Source organism: Mesoplodon densirostris, chromosome 16 (assembly GCF_025265405.1).
Source record: "Mesoplodon densirostris isolate mMesDen1 chromosome 16, mMesDen1 primary haplotype, whole genome shotgun sequence".
In the NCBI taxonomy this organism is placed as follows: Eukaryota; Metazoa; Chordata; class Mammalia; order Artiodactyla; family Ziphiidae; genus Mesoplodon; species Mesoplodon densirostris.
The window spans coordinates 11,074,399-11,093,072 of record NC_082676.1 but is presented as its reverse complement, the minus strand read 5'-3'; the positions used below and the strand labels follow the sequence as shown (position 1 = coordinate 11,093,072).

The following is an 18,674-nucleotide window of genomic DNA, read 5'->3' as shown; positions in this document are numbered from 1 at the left end:
CCAGCAGTTTCCCGAAGGTACCTGCCCTGTTTTCCTCCAACCCCACGGGGACCCCACCAAGCATGGAGGACCCAAGGAAACAGGCCCTTTTACTTCTGGTTCCCACACTGGCTGGCCTTGCTGGGAAGCGCCGTTTCCTCTCTTAAGAGAGCTCCACGGAAGGCTTTTTCTCTCTTTTTCACCGGTTTCCTTTAATTGCACATGATCCACACTAAAGACAGACGTGTAGCTGCTGATGTTTGTATTTTTTCTCTAGGCAGCCCCAGAAAGCAAGTCTTTGCTGGGCATGTTATTTACATGGTGGAAAGAACAAGCCATTTCCTTATTAGGAAACAGGCATCGGGGCTGGGGCGGGCGGGGGGACCGACAGGGCTGTGTGCTGGGCTTCACTTCTGGACTCTGAGGACCAGGGACCCCCTGCGGATGGATGCTGGGACATCCTCCCTGGGGCATGGCTCGGTCACTCCTAGGCCAGGGCTGCGCTCAGAAGCAGCACATGCCTTTGAAGGCTTCTGTAGTGATGGCGATAGCTTCAAGCCTCAGAGGGCGGGTAGGGCTGGGGGTGTCCTGGCGGTGGCGGTGGCGGGGTGTGTCCTCTGGGCTCAGTTGTTGTCTCTGGTGTCTGAGGAGGCACTTCCAAACAAGATGTCACTGTCGTGGGACACGCTGCTCAGCTGCGACTTGGTTTTGATGAGGAACTGGGTCCTCCGGAACAGCACCCTCTCTTGCTCCTGCTTGAGCTCCAGGTAGGAGCGGGAGAAGGTGTGGAAGATGGAGGTCACGGGGAAGGCCATGAGGAGGATGCCGCTGAGGATGCTGCTGAGCGCCACCACCTGGCCAGGCGTGCTCCTGGGTACCATGTCGCCATAGCCCACAGTTGTCATGGTGATGACGGCCCACCAGTAGCAGGCAGGGATGCTGGTGAACTCGGGGCTATCGGCCATCTCGTTCTCGATGACGTAGAGGAGGGGGGCAAAGAGGGCGATGGCCACGCAGAGGAAAAGCAGCAGGAGCCCGAACTCGCGGGTGCAGCGGCGGGCCGTGAGCCCCAGCGTCTGCAGCCCCAGCGAGTGGCGGGCCAGGCGCATGACGTATAGGATACGCAGCGCCCGCAGGACCCGCAGCACCAGCCCCACCTTGTCCAGGTAGCTGTTGCCTGTGCCGGGCTTGCGGCGGTCCGCGGCGGCGCCGTCCACCAGCAGGGTGATGTAGTAGGGCAGGATGGCCACCATGTCAATCAGCGTCAGCGGGCTCCGCAGGAAGGCAAACTTGCTGGGCGCCTGGATGAGACGCAGGAGGAACTCGAGGGAGAACCAGCCCACACACACGGACTCCACGATGAAGATGTTGTGGCACATCTGGGAACACTGGCCCTGGGAGAGAGGGGAGAGGTCAGTGGTCCCACCAGCAAGGAGCGCGGGGCTCTGTCCTGGCTGGGCTTCCCGGGTGAAGGGTGGTCTGGGCGTGATGCCTGTCTGTGTCCTGCGGCCCCGAGTCCTCTCTTTCTCTGGTTATGCTCACTCCCTGGTTGATCCCGTGCAGACCTAGGGCTTGAAGTACCGTCTCAACACTGACCATTCCTAATCCCTCTCTAGCCCAGACCTCGCCCCTGAACTCCAGACCCCAGACGGGCTGCCTCCTGGGATGTCTGATAGGTGTCTCAAACTCATCATGTCCCGAAACGGGCTCCTGATTTCTTTCTTCTTAAAATTTATTTTTATTGAGATGTAATTGACATATAACATGGTGTACAAATGTAAGGTGTACAATGAGTTGATTTGATACCTTTATATATTGCAATATGAATAATTATCGTTCTGTTTATTGTGTTGAGAACATTTAAGATCTAGTCTCTTTGGGCTCCTGATTGCCTGCCCACCTGCCCACCTGTGGATTCCCTTCTTAGCGCTCAGCAATCCCATTTCTCCGGGTGCTCAGGACAGACTTGGCCTCATCCTGACGCCTCCCCTGTAATCCTCATGAAATCCCACTGGTGCTTCATTTTAAATGATTCCAGAGTCAAAGCACTTCTCACTGTGTCCCCTGCCCCACCTGGGTCCAGCCACCGCCCTCTCTGACTTGCACAGTTGCAGGCACCTCCTCCCTGGGCTCCCTGGTCCCTGCAGTCCATTTCGCACACACAGCCAGAGGGACTCAGAACATGAATCGGATCCTGTCCCTCCTTGCTGAGCATCCTCTGTGGCTCCAAGAGATGGCTCAAGTCCCCCAGGGGCACAGGTGGCCAAGCCTGTGGCCACCTCTCCCACTTCCTTGCCCCCTGCCTGCCTCGCTAAACTGCTCCAGCCCCACGGGCCTCCTCACTGCTCCTCCAACACCCCAGGCTCACCCCCAGCTCAGCGTTGACTTTTCTTGACTTTCCCTGCAGGATTCCTCTTCCCACAGACACCCGTATCTCTCTGCCCTCCCTTTCTCCAGCTCTTTACTTCCATATCACCTTCCCAGGGAGGGCTTTTGGGACCTGCCCTGTTTAAATGCCGCCCCCCACTTTGTCCAGTACCCCAATTCCCTTTATCTTGCTCTATTTGATTGTAATGCTCATCATCTTTTAATATGCTCAGTAAGTTACTTATTTACCATGTTTATCATCTGTCTCAGCCCTGCCTGCCTGTCCCACTGCCCCAGGAGACTGTAGCCCCACAGGGCAGGACAGTTTGTGTATTGTTCACTCTCAGGACCCCAGTGCCTGGAAAGGCCCAGCATGCGCCCAGTGATCAATTCATATTTGTTACCAGGATGGACGGAAGAGCCCTGGCCTGGTGTTTAGACGGGGTGTCAGGTGAAGGCCAGGCAGGCAAAGGGAAAACGGCGGAGGTGGCCCAGGTGGGGTGGAGGCCTGCTGGGGAGCGCAGCCATCTGGCTCATCACCCCCTGATGGCTGTCCCAGGAGAACTCAGTCTTGAGGCTGCCTCACCAAGTTTTTCAAGAGAAGCTGGAAATTTGCAGTTTTACATGAAATCTCCTGGGTTTTAAATGTTGTGACAATTCAATACAAAGAAAGCACTCCATGGTTCACTCGAACACATCTGTGCACTGCATCTGTCATGTGGGCTGCCAGCTTGTTGCTCTGGTCTGCAATACAACTGGACGGTGGACCGTCCCCAGTGGGTTTGGACCTCAACCTCAAAGGGGCCTTTGGCAGAGAGGGAAGGCACAAATGGTTCTACCTGGGGCATCTTGTCGGTTCCCGGGCACAGCTGGCTTCTACCAGACCTGCTCTGCTAGCTCTTCCTCTAGGAATATGTGAGAGGCTGGAGAGGTGAACTAGTACTCGGTGAGGCTTTGAGGTCTCAGACCTCTGGGACAGGAAGCCCCCTCCTCTGGGAAGCCTTCCTGGAGTGCTTCCCCTCCAAGTATCCCAAGCACAGTTGGTGGTCCTCTCACAAGAGCCCCCTTGGCTTGTGTGTCATACTTATGGTCACGGGGCTGTCACCTAGACTTGAGCTCCCTGAATCTGGAGATTCACTCTGGTCACCCTGTCTGCCCTGTGGAGCCTGAATACAGTAGGCACTTAAACGTGTGCTCATGTGAAACAGTGAACCCCACTGGTCCCCCAAATGAAGCAGAAGAATAGCATTTTTATTGAGTCATGAAAAAGGCCGGGTATCTTTTTTTTTAAAGCAAATATCAGAAGTTGAATAAAACTGTGGCTTTGTTAGTATTTTCCTGATAAAATCAGTATTGTGTATGTTGGAGCCAAGAAGAAATCTACACTAAATACAGGTGCTTCCAGACAGGTCTCAAATGATGGGCATTTTCTCTTTTTTTGGTAGGCATGTATAATCCTCACAGTGAGCACTTCCTGCACGCACATCGCCAGGCAATGTTCCAGTCACTTCCCATAGACCCATTCACTGAACCCTCAAGTGCTGTGAGGTGAGCCTGTTCACAGCCTCTTGGACATGTAGGGAAACTGAGGCACAGAGAGGTTAAGTAACTTGCCTACAGTTACACAGCCAGAGTGGACGAAGTGGGATTCAAATTCAGGCCGTCTGGCTCTAGCCCTGCCCCCTTCATTACTACCACTTATGCTTCTCAAAAGTTCATTTTACTGGTTGAGTGCTGTTTTCTTAACACTGGTTTTTTAAATTCAATGTATTAAAAAAGAAGTGCCAGAAACTCCCTGGGAGTTATAAATGCAAAACTATTGCTACTTTTTCCATAATATATGTGTGTGGAAAAACCCTCACGTGGAGAGTGCTTCTAATGTTTGATCAGAGAGTTCATGTAAAGCCCCTAGCACATGCAGGGTACACAGCCAGTGCTCAATAAATGCTGGCTGGCATGATATTTATGTTGAGTTCCTACCGCCATACTACCTATTTCTCCAATGCCTACACAATTTGCACCGTCTGAACCTTTTGGTCTGTCTTGAGACTTGCTTCCAGAGCCCCTATGTATGGGGAAAGGGTCCCAACTCAAAGGCTGAGGGTCTCATACATAAGGAGGCTGAACTGTGGGGCTAGATGAGGTCTCAGGCTGCCATGTGGCACCCATACTTCCATGTTTAAGAACCAGACTAGGGCCTCAGTCAGACTTGGGTCTGGGCAAGCTGCTTTGCCTCAGTGTTCTCAGCTGTCAAGCGGGTGTGAGAACACCTCCCATTCCAGGATGCTGGAAGATTCGCTGAGAAGATAAGATGCAGAGTGGCAGCCCAGCCCTTGGCTCCTATAGTAACTGCTGGCTAAGTGAGTGGTATCCCTGAGAATTGGACACACACCCCATCAGGCCCTGGAGTAAACACTTTATGGGAATTCTCTTATTTAACAGAAAGAAATGCTCACTATTTGAGGTCATGTGCACACACACACACATCTATCAATAAAACTCATATCCAGGACCCAAAAAAGCTTTCTGGGATATTTTCATGCAAGGGAATTAGGAAGGCTGAGAAAGGATGCAAGTTGGTGAAATAAATTTTGATGGTATATGTCATGTGCTTAGCTTGGGGCCAGGTACATCATAAATCACATCATCCATCCATCCATTCATCCATCCATCCATCCATCCAACAGAGAGTGGCTGAGTTCCTCCTCCCTGCTGGACAATGTTGGGGGTGGGCGGGGCACAGCGCAGACCTGCACAGGCATGGAGCTTGTGTCTGAACGTGGAGATGGGCAACACACATGTAAACACACTTATAAACAGATGTAAGCACAATGATGGACTGGGGTGCTGCTCAGCCAGTGCACTCAGGGAAGACCTCCTGGAGGAGGTGACAGTGCAGGTGAGAAGGCTGTGCACTTCTGGGAGGAGAGTGGTCCTGGGCTCTTACCTTCTCCTCCTCCTCCCTCAGGCTGGGTAAGGTGCTGATGGAGAGGTTGACGGCGGTGACGGTGACAAAGAGCACCGACAGGCAGGCGAACACCTTGCCGGGCAGCCCTGAGTGCGGCCTCTCTACCATGTCGCGCAGTCTCCGCATGCAGCGACCCAGGCGGCCCTCGCCCTCCGTGGGGCCCTCGCTCTCGTGGTCCTCGCTGTCCAGCGGGTCGTCCTCATCCTCCCGCTCCACCATCTCAGCGAACTCCTCGATCTTCTGCAGGTAGCGGCGCTTGCAGCAGCCGTCCAGGTGGTCCTCGGCGATGCCCCAGTAGAGCAGCTCCTCCTGGAAGGACAGGGCGCACATCTCCCGCAGTAGCCGCAGCTTGCCGGCCCTCAGGAAGGTCAGGATGGTGCCGAAGGCCCCCGGGTTGCGGTCGAAGAAGAACTCGTTGCAGGTGACGTCGTAGTCATCGCACACGTTGAGGATGTCATCGAAGTTGGTGCAGGCCTTGAGCTGGCCCAGCCGCGTTAGCGGGAACTCCTCCAGCGTGGTCCAGGGCAGTGAATACTTGATGCCGCCCACGTTGATGATGATCTGGCGCCTGCGGTCCTCTGGCTGGCCGCCCTGGCGGGGCTCGTCTTGTGGCCGCAGCCGCTGGGCTCGGCGGTAGAAGACGCCCTTGAGTGATTGGCTTTGGGGGAAGAAGGCCGGGTGGAAGGAGGCGTCGGAGGCACAGCTCAGCGCGCTGTAGTCGTAATCAGAATTGTCTCCCGGTAAGAGGGTCATTTTGGGCCTTCACATCCCTCTCGGGCCTGGGGGGAGAGGGGAGGAAAGACCCACAGTGACTCCTGAGTCTCCGCGGATGATGCTGATTCTGCAGATATTTGCTGATCTGGACTGAATTGCGTTCCCCGCAATTCACAGGGGGAAGCCCTAACCTCCAATGGGTTGGTATTAGGAGGTGGGGCCTTTGGGGGGTGATTAGGTTCAGATGAAATCATGAGGGTGGAGCCCCCGTGATGGGATTAGTGCCTTATAAGTAGAGGAAGAGACACTAGAGGTCCCATGTGAGGGCACAGTGAGAAGGTAGCCACCTGCAAGTCAGGAAGAGAGACCCCATCAGAACCCGACCATGCTGGCACCCTGATCTCAGACTCCCAGCCTCCAGAACTGTGAGTAATAAATGTCTGTCTGCTGTTGTGGTTACGAGCATAGATTTTGGAGCCACGTGGCCTGGGCAAGTTACTCGACCTCAATGTGTTTCAATTCCTCATCTGTAAAATGGGTATGACCATATGATCTACTTCACAGGATTACTGAGAGGATTCAATGAATTATGTACTGTCTGAGACCACTTAATACAGTGCCTGAGACATGGTAGGTACTCAGTACTTGCTGTCTACTATTATTTTTAAAATTATTTTATTTTATTTATTTTTTTGGCCATACAACGTGGCTTGCAGGATCTCAGTTCCCTAACCAGGGATTGAACCTGGGCCATGGCGGTGAAAGTCTGGAATCCTAACCACTAGGCCACCAGAGAACTCCGACTGTCTACTATTCTTATTAGTATTTAACTCAAACGGACACCTTGTATTCCTTCCATACATGGAAAACTGCTATCACTTGCCATAAATCAGGGTCAATGTCCAAAAAATGCACAGTTATCACAACAGTGCCATGTTTGCTCATATATCAGTAAACATCATCTTGAGGATACAGGAATGAATTGGACAGGCATACTCACTCCTCTAGAAAGCTCTCCTTGGCTCTTCCAGCTAAATCGAATGTCAGCCCTCCCCACCCCCCCACCCAATTTATCTTCATTGCACTTATCACCTGTTTTCGAATGATCTGTGTGCAAGCCTGGCTCCTTTAGTAGACTGCTTGCTCCCTGGGGGAAGAGTATGCTTTATTCATCTCTGAATCCCTGTGCCCAGCAGTGTAAAAGCTCCAAGAAATGCTCAACAAATAAGTACGTTTCCTGTTGGTGAGGCCAACACGATGAGGGCACTTCTGAGAAACTGAGGTCAAAATCTCAGCTTCTATAGACTTCTTCCTTCCCAACCCTCAAAGCTAAGGGTTTGTGCCACTAAAATGAGATCGCTTATTCATTCATAGCTCATGGGCTGCATTTGGTTCACAAATATTTTGCCTGGCTTGCAGAAGATTTTGAAAATGGAGACATTTCATGTAAAAATTTGTATATCTTGGTTTCTTTTGAAAAATCAGACTATCTGGTAATATTTGACCCAAATTCCAGCTGAGAAATGACTGCCCCCTTTAGGCAGGGCATGAACACTACAATCCACCACAGTCCCTAACCCTCGCTGTTGTCTTCCTAACACCCACTTTACTTCTCTCCTGTATGTTTCCTTCCTGGCCCCTGTAGGCATTTGAGTTTGAGACCCCTACATGACAGCAACAGAGCTTTCCAGAATTCAGCTGATCCAGGGAAAAGTAGTAAGAGTCTAATACTTTGCTTTTAAAAATCACCATTCCTCCCCCAGCTCAATTCCCCATGGATGCAAGTGGTACAAGCAAAGCCTATCAATTACAAATGGAAACCTATTTCCGATACCTGAGTGTCCATCTGTGCTATGGACATGTTCAGGGGAAACACATGCAGTGCACACACATACATGCAGCCCTGCATGGATGAGAAGCAGTGTTTTTTTTTTTTGCGGTACACGGGCCTCTCACTGTTGTGGCCTCTCCCGTTGCGGAGCACAGGCTCCGGACGCGCAGGCTCAGCGGCCATGGCTCACGGGCCCAGCCGCTCCGCAGCATGTGGGATCCTCCCGGACCGGGGCATGAACCCGTGTCCCCTGCATCGGCAGGCGGACTCTCAACCACTGCGCCACCAGGGAAGCCTGAGAAGCAGTGTTTAGCAGGAGCCACGGCGGTTTCCACATCTGAAAGGGGCGCCTTCCTAACAGAAATTCTTTCACAAAAGCAAATCATCACTCCACTCATTTATCTTTGGGGCAAGCTATAGTTTCACAGATCAGGTTTTGGAAAACTAGGGTACACCCGTGTTTGAAAAAAATGATTTTAAAGAGTTGAGTGTTTTTAACTTCACCTAAAATTGGAACTCATCTCCTCAGGCAAAGCCTGCCAGAATCCCTTGAAGGAGAAAGATCGCTTTTAAGTGCGACCACTTTTCAGCTCTGCTGCTTTATCCAAAGACAAGAGGGAAAACCGACATTCTGTTTGGCAAGAATAGTGATGAAGGCAAAGGAATATTCCTCTCATCCTGCAAGCCCTGGAGAGCTCTTGTGAAACCCCACATCTGTAATCACTGCTCTTCTTGCAGAATTTCTTCTTTCAACCCTCCTCGATTTCCCTCCAGCAGAAAGCTCCCCCAATTAACGATTCCTCATTTTTTTTCTCTCATGACCCATGTCAGTTGTGAGTTAAAGCCTCAGCCTCCTGGGTGGAAAGTTGTCCTGTCTCAGAGACTTGTTAGTATGGAGAGGAGAGAAAAAGCATGCTTCGTTCAGGCTGCTTGTATGCAGAGGGCCAGAGGGCCCTGGGGAGGCCCAGATGCTGGAATTTGCTAAGCGAGGGGTGAGCACACTTCTCCTGAGCCTTTGGTCTTGGGGTTACCCAGTCTGATGGGTGTGGGGTGAGAGTTCCTGCACACTAGAGTCTCAGGTGAGGATCATAGATCAAACAGGCTCCAAAGTCCCACTTCTGGAATATAATGCTTCTTTTCACCCAGCCTGATACCCTCATAAAAAGGCTGATCTTTTAAAATTTCCCTACAGTGTTGGGTCTGTCAGTTCTCGAGCATGGGGAAATTCAATGATTTTGCCTCTTAGGGTCTATATGTGTACTTGGGAAGAGGAAGCCGTTTGAGAAAGGGGCTCCGAAGGTTGGGAAGAGGAGGAGGAGTCCTGAGGGAGCTGTCATTCATTCAGTCAACACTTATCATGTGTTGGACTGGGCTAGGTCTGGAGGCACCGCAGAGGACAAGACAGACCCAGCCCTCTCCTCACGGAGGTGACGTTCTAGTGGGGGAGACAGTCTCTAAATAAGTACACAGGCTGTAGTGAGTGTTGTGATGCAAACAGAACAAGGTGACAGATGGGAAATGACTGGGGGTCAATGTTAGCTGGAGGGCTAACCCAGGAGGGCTTCTTGGAGGAGGGGACCCTGGGGGGCAGAGCCAGCCCTGGGAGGACCTGGGGGAGGGTGTCTCAGGTGGTGGGAATGGAAAGAGCCTGCTCCCCGACCTGGGGATGGGCTTGGATGGTCAAAGACCAAAGTGAAGCCCGAGTGGCTGGGCAGAGTGCATGAGGGGAAGGTAGGAGAAGGTGTGTGTGGGGGCATCGGCAGGCATCAGACAGAGCTGGGGTTTATTCCTCGTGGGCGAGGCATCCTCAGGAGAAGATTCAGGCTGGGTTGGGGAGAGCAGGCTGGAAGCCCCTGTAGTCATTCTGGAAAGAGACCATCGAGGTTTGGATCAGTGGAGGGGTCTGGAGAATTGGATGGATTTGGGGTGGACTTTGGTGGAAGAGCTGACAGGACCTGCTGCAGGACTGGAGCGTGGTGAGGGGGAAAGACTAGGCTGCAGGATGATTCCAGTGGTGCCATTCACCCAGGTGACCGATAGGTGGTGCTGTGATGAGGCCTGAGTTAGAGGCAGCCTTTCCTGGCTGTGGGATGATGGACAGGAGAGGGTGTGGGCAAATCAGGGGGAGAGAGCAGGGATGGGGGCCTCGCACGTGGATGGATGGGTGGTGTCAGACCACCAAAGCTGACCTGATGATCATGTGTGGTCGGGGAGGGGATGGTATTAGCTGGTAGCTTTGACCTGGCTGGGCTGGGGTGGGCAGGAGGGCCAGGCTAGCAGAGATATGGCAAAGCCCAGAAGCCGGTATTCCCTGTGCTCAGTGCCCGCTGCCCAGCACCCACTTCCCTGCTGAAGGTGCACTCCACCCCAGGCCCAAGTGGTCAGTGTGGGTAGACACCACTAAGGGGGCTATGGTAGGCAGAATAATACCCCCAATCCCCACCCTGCCCCACCCAAAAGATGTCCGTGTCCTTATCCGAACCCCTAGAACCTCTGAATATGTTAGATTATGTGGCAAGCAGGAATCAAGCTTACAGATGGAAATAAGGGTGCTAATCAGCTTCCTTTGAGGTGGGAAGATTTTCCTGGATTCTCTGGGGCCTCCATGTAACCACAAGAGTCCTTAAAAGACGGCAGAGGGAGGTAGGAGGGTGCATCAGAGTGATGCAACGCTGCGAGAAAGACCCGACTGGCCAATGCTGGCTTTGAAGATGGACGGGGCCATGGGCCAAGGAAAGCAGGCAGCCTCTGGAAGCCAACACAGGCAAAGAATGGACTCTCCCCTAGACCCTCCGGAAAGGAACGCAGCCTGCCCACACCTTTATTTTAGTCCTGTAATGCCCATTTGAGATCTCTCTTCTCCAGAAGTGTGAGGTAGTAAGTTCGTGGTTTCTAAAATTATTAACTTTTTTTTTGGAGTATAGTTGATTTACAATGCTGTGAAGTTCGTGTTGTTTTAAACCACTCAGTTTGTGGTGATCTGTTAGAGTAGCAATAGGAGACAAATACAGGGGATGTTGAGAAAAAGCTGGTTAGACTCCAGCTTGGGGGGCAACTTGCTGACTACCCCAAGACGGGGAAGCAGGAGAGCCCACTAGCTCTGAAGTCTGAACATCTGGGTTCAAGCCCAGTCGCTCTGTGACTTTGGAAAAGTCATGTCCTGCCTCTGAGATGCAGTTTCCTTTTCTGTAAAATGGGAATATGAGTTGCTCCAACCTCCCTGAGTTATGCTGAGGACTAAAGCAGATTTCACAGGTGATGTGCGTGGCCCAATGCCTGACACCCTGTGGACCCTCAGTGGGGCCTGCTGTATTATTATTAGCTATGGGGGGGGTTGTCCTCCCCCTCCACCAGCCAACTGTGACTCCTCTCTTGACCTGATCAAGCAGGACTGGAACCCAGCATTTTCTGACCCCCAGAGCCCATTGCTGGAGGGAGTGCAGTCTGGTATAGCCTCTGGGAAAGCCATCAGGGGTACTGAGGGGAATGTACCTTATGACCCAGGAAACCCACTCTTTGGTATATTCCTCAGACCTGGGTCCATAGGGGGTGTGATAGACATGGTCTGTAATATATTATTTACACTCAAATAGTTGACTCAGCATCTGCTTCTGGGGATTCATATCTAAGCGAGGAACAAGGCACAAGAATGTGCAGCTTGTGTTGCTTTGGTGCTATAGGAGGTCTCCCAGTGTCCCTCCCAGGGGGGAAATGAACAAGCGATGCAGATGGCGGATGCCTGGAGGTTGCACAGGAATTAGAAGCAACGGACTAGATGTAGGTTTAGCAACACATTTAGATCTTAAAAACATGGTGCCGAGTGGAAAAAGAAACAGAAGTTTATAGCACTATGCTATTTATGTAAATGAACACACACACAACATTACGTATTTTACAAAGACTTGAGCACATGTAAGGACCTCTATCAACCACAGGGAGGGTGCCTGGGAGGGCAGGGGGAGGGGAATAAGCGTGGGGATTGGAATGAAGGGAACAGTGCCTAAGGTGGCCTGGCACAGGCCAGGGATGAAGAGTGGTATGAAGTAGAGTGTGGTTAGCACAGCCCTGGGTTTTAATCCAGGTTTTAGAAAAAAGAAGAATATGAAAAAAATCAAGCCCCTGCATTCAGAATCTCCCTGGACTCAGTGGAGTTAGATTCCCAGGCCCCTCCCCAGAGCCTCTCCATCAGAATCCCCAAGGGGGAGGCCCAGGAATTGGCATTTTCGAAGGCTCCCTGAGAGCCTGCTGACGTTTGAGAGAGAGGAAAGGGAGGGGCCAGGAAAGCCTGCAGACCCTCTAGCTGCTCTGGGCTTTGGCAGGAAGCCTCCTGCCCAACTGCTCAATCTCCTTGGGGTTCCGGAAGGCTCTGTGGATCCCACGCTAGGGGAGCTTCACTGGAGAAGTGGAGACCCTCTGTTTAGAGAGAAAAACCTTCTGCCCTGGGGCTGCCTTGATCAAATGCCCCTTTGTGAGCCCACAGATCCGATGACACTCCCCATGCAATTTCTTTTCCTTCTTCCTGGGAGAAAGATAATGTTCACGGGCGATGATGGATGGCTGAGTATACATTTCCAAAGAGAAATGAGCATCGAAGCCAGGAGGAGTTCTGAGGGGCAGCCCCCCGCCCCCACCATGAGGCTGCTCTGTGGTCAGCATCTGACTGAGGGTGGGGTGCAGGGCCTGGTGGGTAGGACTCAGGCGTGGGGAGCAGGATGGGAGGAAGGTCTAAGTCAGGCTTGCCTGGCTGTTACTGCTGCTTTTGTTAATACCCATTCGGCCTGATACAGCCGTCTGCACCTACTGAGGCGCGGCCCTCTTCTGGGCCTGTTTCCCCCTACAAAGTTGGGATAAGTGTGCCGACCTTACCGGGCTGTTATGAGGATGTGGTGAATGGAGGTTTGCTGCAGGTCTGATCACTGTCACTTGATCTCTCATCCCCACGGCCACATCCCATCAAGGACAGGAAGGATTCCACAAACTGTTATGTGCTGATGCCAACTGCTAAGACACCTCTTGGGTCTCTCCAGGGTTTTGACAAACTGCTGTCCTCTCTCGACTCCACTCTTCCAGTCCTAGGCCTGTCCCTCTTCTGAGCAGGAGGGGGGAATGCAGAGAGAGCACCAACCACTCACAGTGCTGTAGCAACACACGTCACAGCCTCCCATAATCACACACTAGGCGCCAGGCGCTGTGGAAGAGCCTTAACTGTGCGAGCCCACGTCCTTCCCTAAGAGGCAGGTGTTACTATGAACTCCCCCATTTTACAGATGAGGAAATTGAGGCTTTGAGAAGTGAAAACTCAGGACTCTGGTGATGAAACCAGACTCCAACTAGGTCTGTGGGATTCTGAGCAAACCTCTCTGACTCTGCATTTTACTGGGCCTCTGCATTGCTCATTCCTGGTGGAGTGGGGTGTCCAGCACCGGAAGCAAGCCAGGGATGGGTCTCTCGTCTCTATTTTCTATGCACAAGCTTTTGAAAAGTCTTTGTGGATGGGGAGAAGCAGGCAACTGCCCATAGCTGGGGAAACATCTTTATTCCTACTGCGTGTTTGCACAAGAGCAGAGTAAGAAATCAACAAAACTCCTGCTTGCGTCAAGTTCCCAGTTGCCATTTTGGTCTCTGGGCAGAACTCTCCTATGGTGTAGACAGGCACCAGCCAGGAGTGAGGGTGTGGCCTCTGGACCACGCTGCCTGGCTCACCCTTTACCACCTGTGCAGCCTTCCGCAAATAACTTCACCTCTCTGTGCTTGAGTGTCCTCAGCTGTAAAGTGGGGGTAATCATCGCACTCTCCTCCTAGGTGCTTGGAGCCGTGCCTGGCACATTAGAAGGGCTCTGTGCTTGCTACAATGGCTTCTGCACAGCACGCTTGGCACCTCCCCTGCCTGCTCCTCCCCTGGCATTTCCTTTCTCAGAGGAGGAACGTGAAGCAGACAACTCCTTCCAGAGGGCTGGACCTCAGTGCCGGCTCTCCATCTCACCTGGCACTGAAGTCAAGTCACTCGCTTGGCTGGGCCTCAGTTTCCCCGTCAGCAATGTAAACTGATGAGGCACGTTCCTGTGCTTGGTAGAATAGTGGCCTCCCAAAGATGCCCATGTCCCAAGCCCTGGATGGAACCTGTGAATATGTTACCTAACATGGCCAAAGAGATTATGCTGCTGTGATTAAACCGAGGGCCTTGAGATGGGGAGATGACCCTGGATCGACCGGTGGGCCCAATGTCACACAAGGGTCCTTATAAGAGGGAGGCAGGAGGATCAGAGTCAGAGAAAGAGATGTGATGACAGAAGCAGAGGTTGGAATGATGCGAAGCCAGGAGCCAGGGAGGCAGGCAGCCTCCAGCAGCCGGGAAAGGCAGAAGCGGATTCTCCCCCCAGAAGGAACACAGCTCTGCTGCCCCCTTGATGTTAGCCCAGTGAGACCCATTTGGACTTCTGACCCCCCCAAACTGTAAGGTAATAAATTTGTGGCTTTCCGCCACTAAATCAGTGGTAATAGGTGGCAGTAAGAAATGAACCAAGTGCAATGCAACTCTCTTAAAAAAAAAAAAAAAAAGCAGTTTTTCCTGAGCTCCTCGGTCTTTGGTTTCTTTCTGCCCACCCCGCTCCACACCTGCCAACTTGTGTGATCCCCTGACCTTGATCGGGTGTCGAGGGCACCCCACTGATCTCTCCATGCAGCCCTTCCCCTGCCGGTGCAGCTTCATCGGTCAGGGTTAGGGCTCCTGGCTGGGCTGACTCAGAGGTGGGTCATGCTGCATTAATCCTCAATTAAAACGTTAATCAAAACAGATCCAGCCATTAGGCTGGCCCAGGTCCTGACATGCTGGACCTCTGTGGGATGCTGTGCCCGCGTGGGGGATCCGCCTTCCTTGGTTTCCTCCTGTCCTCCCTCGTTACAATCCAACCATGCTGGACCTCAGCCCTGCTTCCTGTGAGCTGCGGCCCAAGTCACTGGGGTGGGGGGGCTATGTGCTGGGAGATGGGCGCTTTCCTCCACCCCGCCACGCCCGAAGAGAGAACAGGCCGGAGACGCCCCTCCCCCAGACAGAGGCCGCCTCTGGAGCCTCCCTGCTCTGCTTCTGGCAAAATAACAGTTTGCCTTCTACCAGGAGGGGATTTGGGGTGGGAGCCGGAAGGTCCGTTTCTCTTTGCCTCCTTGCAGCTCCCCAGTTTGGGAACACAGGCGTAAGCAGAGGCACAGGCTTGGAGAGCAGTGAGGACCTTGGGGCAGCAGGAAGGGGACACCGGCTTAAAAAATCCCTCGTTTCTTATTCCTTAGCAAGTGTTGAGGCCAGGTGTCTGGGGTCAGCTGCGCTGGGGAAGGCAGGAAGGAACGAGGGAGAGCATGGCGTGCCCGCCCGGCCGGGGAGACGCAGGTGTGAGGCTGTGACCACAGGGCAGGGAAGGGCTGAGGCGCCATTCGGATCCCGTCTGGAGCACATTCGCTCCATGTTCTGACTTCCGTCAGTCAAATAAATACTGGCTGCTATGGAACAAACGTGGCCAGCAGGGACTGAGTGCTTGCAGCTAGACTTTCTTGCCCCCCCCACCTTATATTAATTCTCTTTAGGGTGGCTTCTCCAGCCGCCATTTTCCACCCAGGGGCTCCATCTCTGGGTTTAATGAGCCAACCAAGAGTGGACTCCCAGACCCTATATCTTTGGCAACTGGAAATGTTGACTCTTCCTCACATACTCGGAAGGGGGATGTGGAGAAAAGACGGCCCAGTCAGGACACCTTTTAGGGGTCCAAGGGGTTAATTCCTTAGTCTCGGTTTGAGTCTCTCAGCCCTACATCCAGGCCACCTCTCTCTGCTCTTCTGATCCCTGGGGCATCTCCCTCATCTCTTGCCAGAGCCCAGCTGTGTGGCTGGTGCAGAGAATTCAGAATGGCAGTGGGACAGGAGCTTAGCCCCCAGATCTGCCCCAATCAGACTCCAGGACTCCCCCAGCCTGGGTTCTCAAGGCTTGGGACAGGAATCAGGGCTGTCTTGTTTCTAGCACACTCATAGTCCCCTGTGGGTTTGGAGTGGGTCCCATGACAGACATCTTTCCACTGGAACGGGTTGGCTTAGGGAATGACTGGTGAGGGCAATCCCCAGGGGCCATCCTCACCTGTCTTTCAGACACACCCTCCCTCCCTCCCTCCCCGCTCAGCAGGTGCCTCTGCAGAGCTCCAAGACAGAGGACACAGGGTCAAGCTCAGGTCTGACGGGTTCTGAGAAGTCCACTCAAGAAAGCCGGCATGTCCTGGCTACCTGCCCCTCCCCTGGCTCCAGCATTGGGGCTGGAGGCTCCAGCAGTGCCAAATCTGCCTTGGAAACGTGCTCCGGCGGGGCTCCCTGAAATGATTCTGACTGCAGTCATGTGTGTGGGTATCAAACACACCCTAGTGAATAAACCTCTGCTTAGATTCATAGAGTCAGAAGCAGCCCCTCCCCCCTTAACACACACACAATGAATCAGAGCAGTTCCTGCTCCCTTCTCCCACCTCCCCTGCATTTGTCTTGAGGGGTCAGCAAACGGGGTCTCTGTGTCCATCTCGTTCTCCTTGGTGACTTTGGTGCCTGGCACCCTGTATGTACTTAAGAAGAGCAAGTGCTTATGAAAATGCCTGCTGAATGGACAACTTAACTAATACACCCCATCGGTGGGAGCCTCCCTTCATCGGTATGGTTGTGTTTCTCAGCCCCCCTCCCCACTACCACCTTCCCCTAAAGAGCTTTTTAAAGACCTTTTCTTCTTATCCAACAACCTATTCCAGCCTCCCCTCCTCCCCTTGAGAATGAATGCAGTAGGCGAACCAAAGAAAGGCCGTTCTGCAACCTGTCCAGTGACATTCTGCCTACACACATGGGGAGGTGGGATGTTCTCCAAGCTGCAAGCTGGCTTCCATCCTCTCCTGCCCCCATCCCATCCCTCTCCTTCACGGTTCTCTCCTCAGCACAGTGCCTCAGTAACTGTTAAATGAATGAAATAATGAACGTTGGGCACTTGGCATGGTGAGCTGTGCGCAGTAGGTGCTCAACCAATCTTTGTCCAATCCATGAATGGATGAATGAACTTCTCTCTTTTCCTTCCTCATCCGAAGACTCCAACCCATCCAGGCTGAGACCCTTCTGGGTAGGGAGCCCCGGAGGCTAAGGAGTCCCCAGAGCCCAGCACACAGTGGGCGCTCAATAAAAGCTTGTGGCGTTAATGAGTGACTCAGTAAAGCCCACTGACGGGATGCTCCCTTCGGTGCCTAAGGATGGAGTGAATGAGCAAGTGACAGACGCCCCCCTACCACCTCCCCCCAACACTCTCTCTTCCCTGGATCCTCCCGCGAGACGGCGAGAAACCTCTGCCACAGCCGGGATGTGCTCCCCCCCTCCTGCCCTGTCACTTCGCACCCCGGGGACCCCTGGGAAGAAAAGAAGCTGGACCCGCACCATGACCGTGGCGAGCGCGCTCCACCCCGCCGCCCGCAACTGTTCCCGGGTCCTCTGTCGTCCCGGCCGCCCCCCTCAGTGGCTTTCGGGGTCCCCTCTGGGGCGCCGGGGCCACGGACACGTGCATCTCCCCCCACCGGAGCCCGAGTCCGCCAGTCCGGCGGTGCTCGGAGAGGCTGCAGCGCGCCAAGTTCCCACCTCAAGTTCGCGGCACAGCGTCCCCACCGCGGAGTTGGCCGGGCCGCGGCTCGCCGGCAGGTCCCGGAGAGGACACGACCAGGGGCTGGAAGCCACCCGCGCCACCTCCCGGAGCCGCCGGCAAACTTCGGCCCCCGGGCCCCGCTCGGCTCCGGCACTCGGACCCAGGGCCACTGGCCTCTGCCTCCCGGTCCCCGCCGGGCTCCGAGTGCGCCGGGAGCGCCGCGAGGCAGCCGCCGAGGGAGGAGGGAGGGAGCGGGGCGGGAGGCGGGCCGGAGGGAGGGGCGGCGCTCGGGGCGGGGGGCGGGGAGCGCGGGCGGCGGCGGCGGCGGGGAACGCGGGGGCCACGCGGCGCCGACCCCAGGCGTCCGGGCGGCCCAGGGCTGGGCTCGGGCCCTCGGATGTGCAGCGCTCGGCTGGGCGCCTTCCCGAGCCCCGGCCCGGACCGCACGAGCCGAACGCCCAGTCGCCGCCCTCTCCCCTTTCCCCGCCCTCCCGCCCGCCTGCCCTCGTGGTCCCCGCGTTCCGCTGCCCTCGGGATGCGCTCGCCCCGCCGCGCGCCAGCTTCATGGGGTCAGGTGCTTCCCCCGGAGGTTCGAGTGCCCGCTGGCCCTGGACCCCTCGCGTCACTGCCCCAGGCGCCAACGTGCCACGTAAAGTCTCCACGCTCCGCTGCCCCGGGGCCGCACGCACCAAGCGCCCGGTCTTGTGCTTCTCCCTGGAGGTCCGAGTGCGCCGTTGCCCTTGGGCCCCTCGTGCCACTGTGGGCCAGGGACCGCACGCGCCTTGCGGCGTCAACTTCTTAGGGACAGCACGTGCCGCGCCAGGTGCCTTTCCCTCCAAGTCCCTGTGCGCCACCGGCCCGGAGTCCGCGTGGCCCAGCTGCCAGCACCCCCAGCCGACGCGGGGCACTCGGACCGGGTCCTGGGGTCCCGAGCCGGCTGAGAGCGACGCCTCGCCTCGGAATTGGTAGGAGTCGCGCTTTTGCTGGGGGTTGGGTTGGAGGGCTCTGCCCGAGAGAGGGCGCCACCGCAGAGCCGGCCTTTTAGGGTCGCTGGCCTCGCACCCCGCTTTCCTCTTTTCCTTCCAGTCTTTACCGCCCTTTCTCACCATCAGAGAACCCAGCAAGGCCGTGAAGAAACCCTGCCCTGAGCCCGGCCTGTGGCCTCCTCCTCAGGGGTG

The 18,674-nt window shown here is 54.6% G+C and overlaps 1 protein-coding gene across 1 annotated transcript; it reads right to left on the bottom strand.

The window, feature by feature from the left end:
• Nucleotides 1-256: 256 nt before the first annotated feature.
• Nucleotides 257-17,696, bottom strand: KCNG1 (potassium voltage-gated channel modifier subfamily G member 1). The gene is made up of 3 exons (XM_060077820.1): nucleotides 17,493-17,696; nucleotides 5,294-6,093; nucleotides 257-1,373 (listed from the first exon to the last, which is right to left on the bottom strand). The coding sequence occupies exons 2-3, from the start codon at nucleotides 6,065-6,067 to the stop codon at nucleotides 603-605; spliced, it is 1,545 nt and encodes a 514-aa protein (XP_059933803.1). The 5' UTR covers nucleotides 6,068-6,093; nucleotides 17,493-17,696; the 3' UTR covers nucleotides 257-602.
• Between the last annotated feature and the right edge of the window lie 978 nt (nucleotides 17,697-18,674).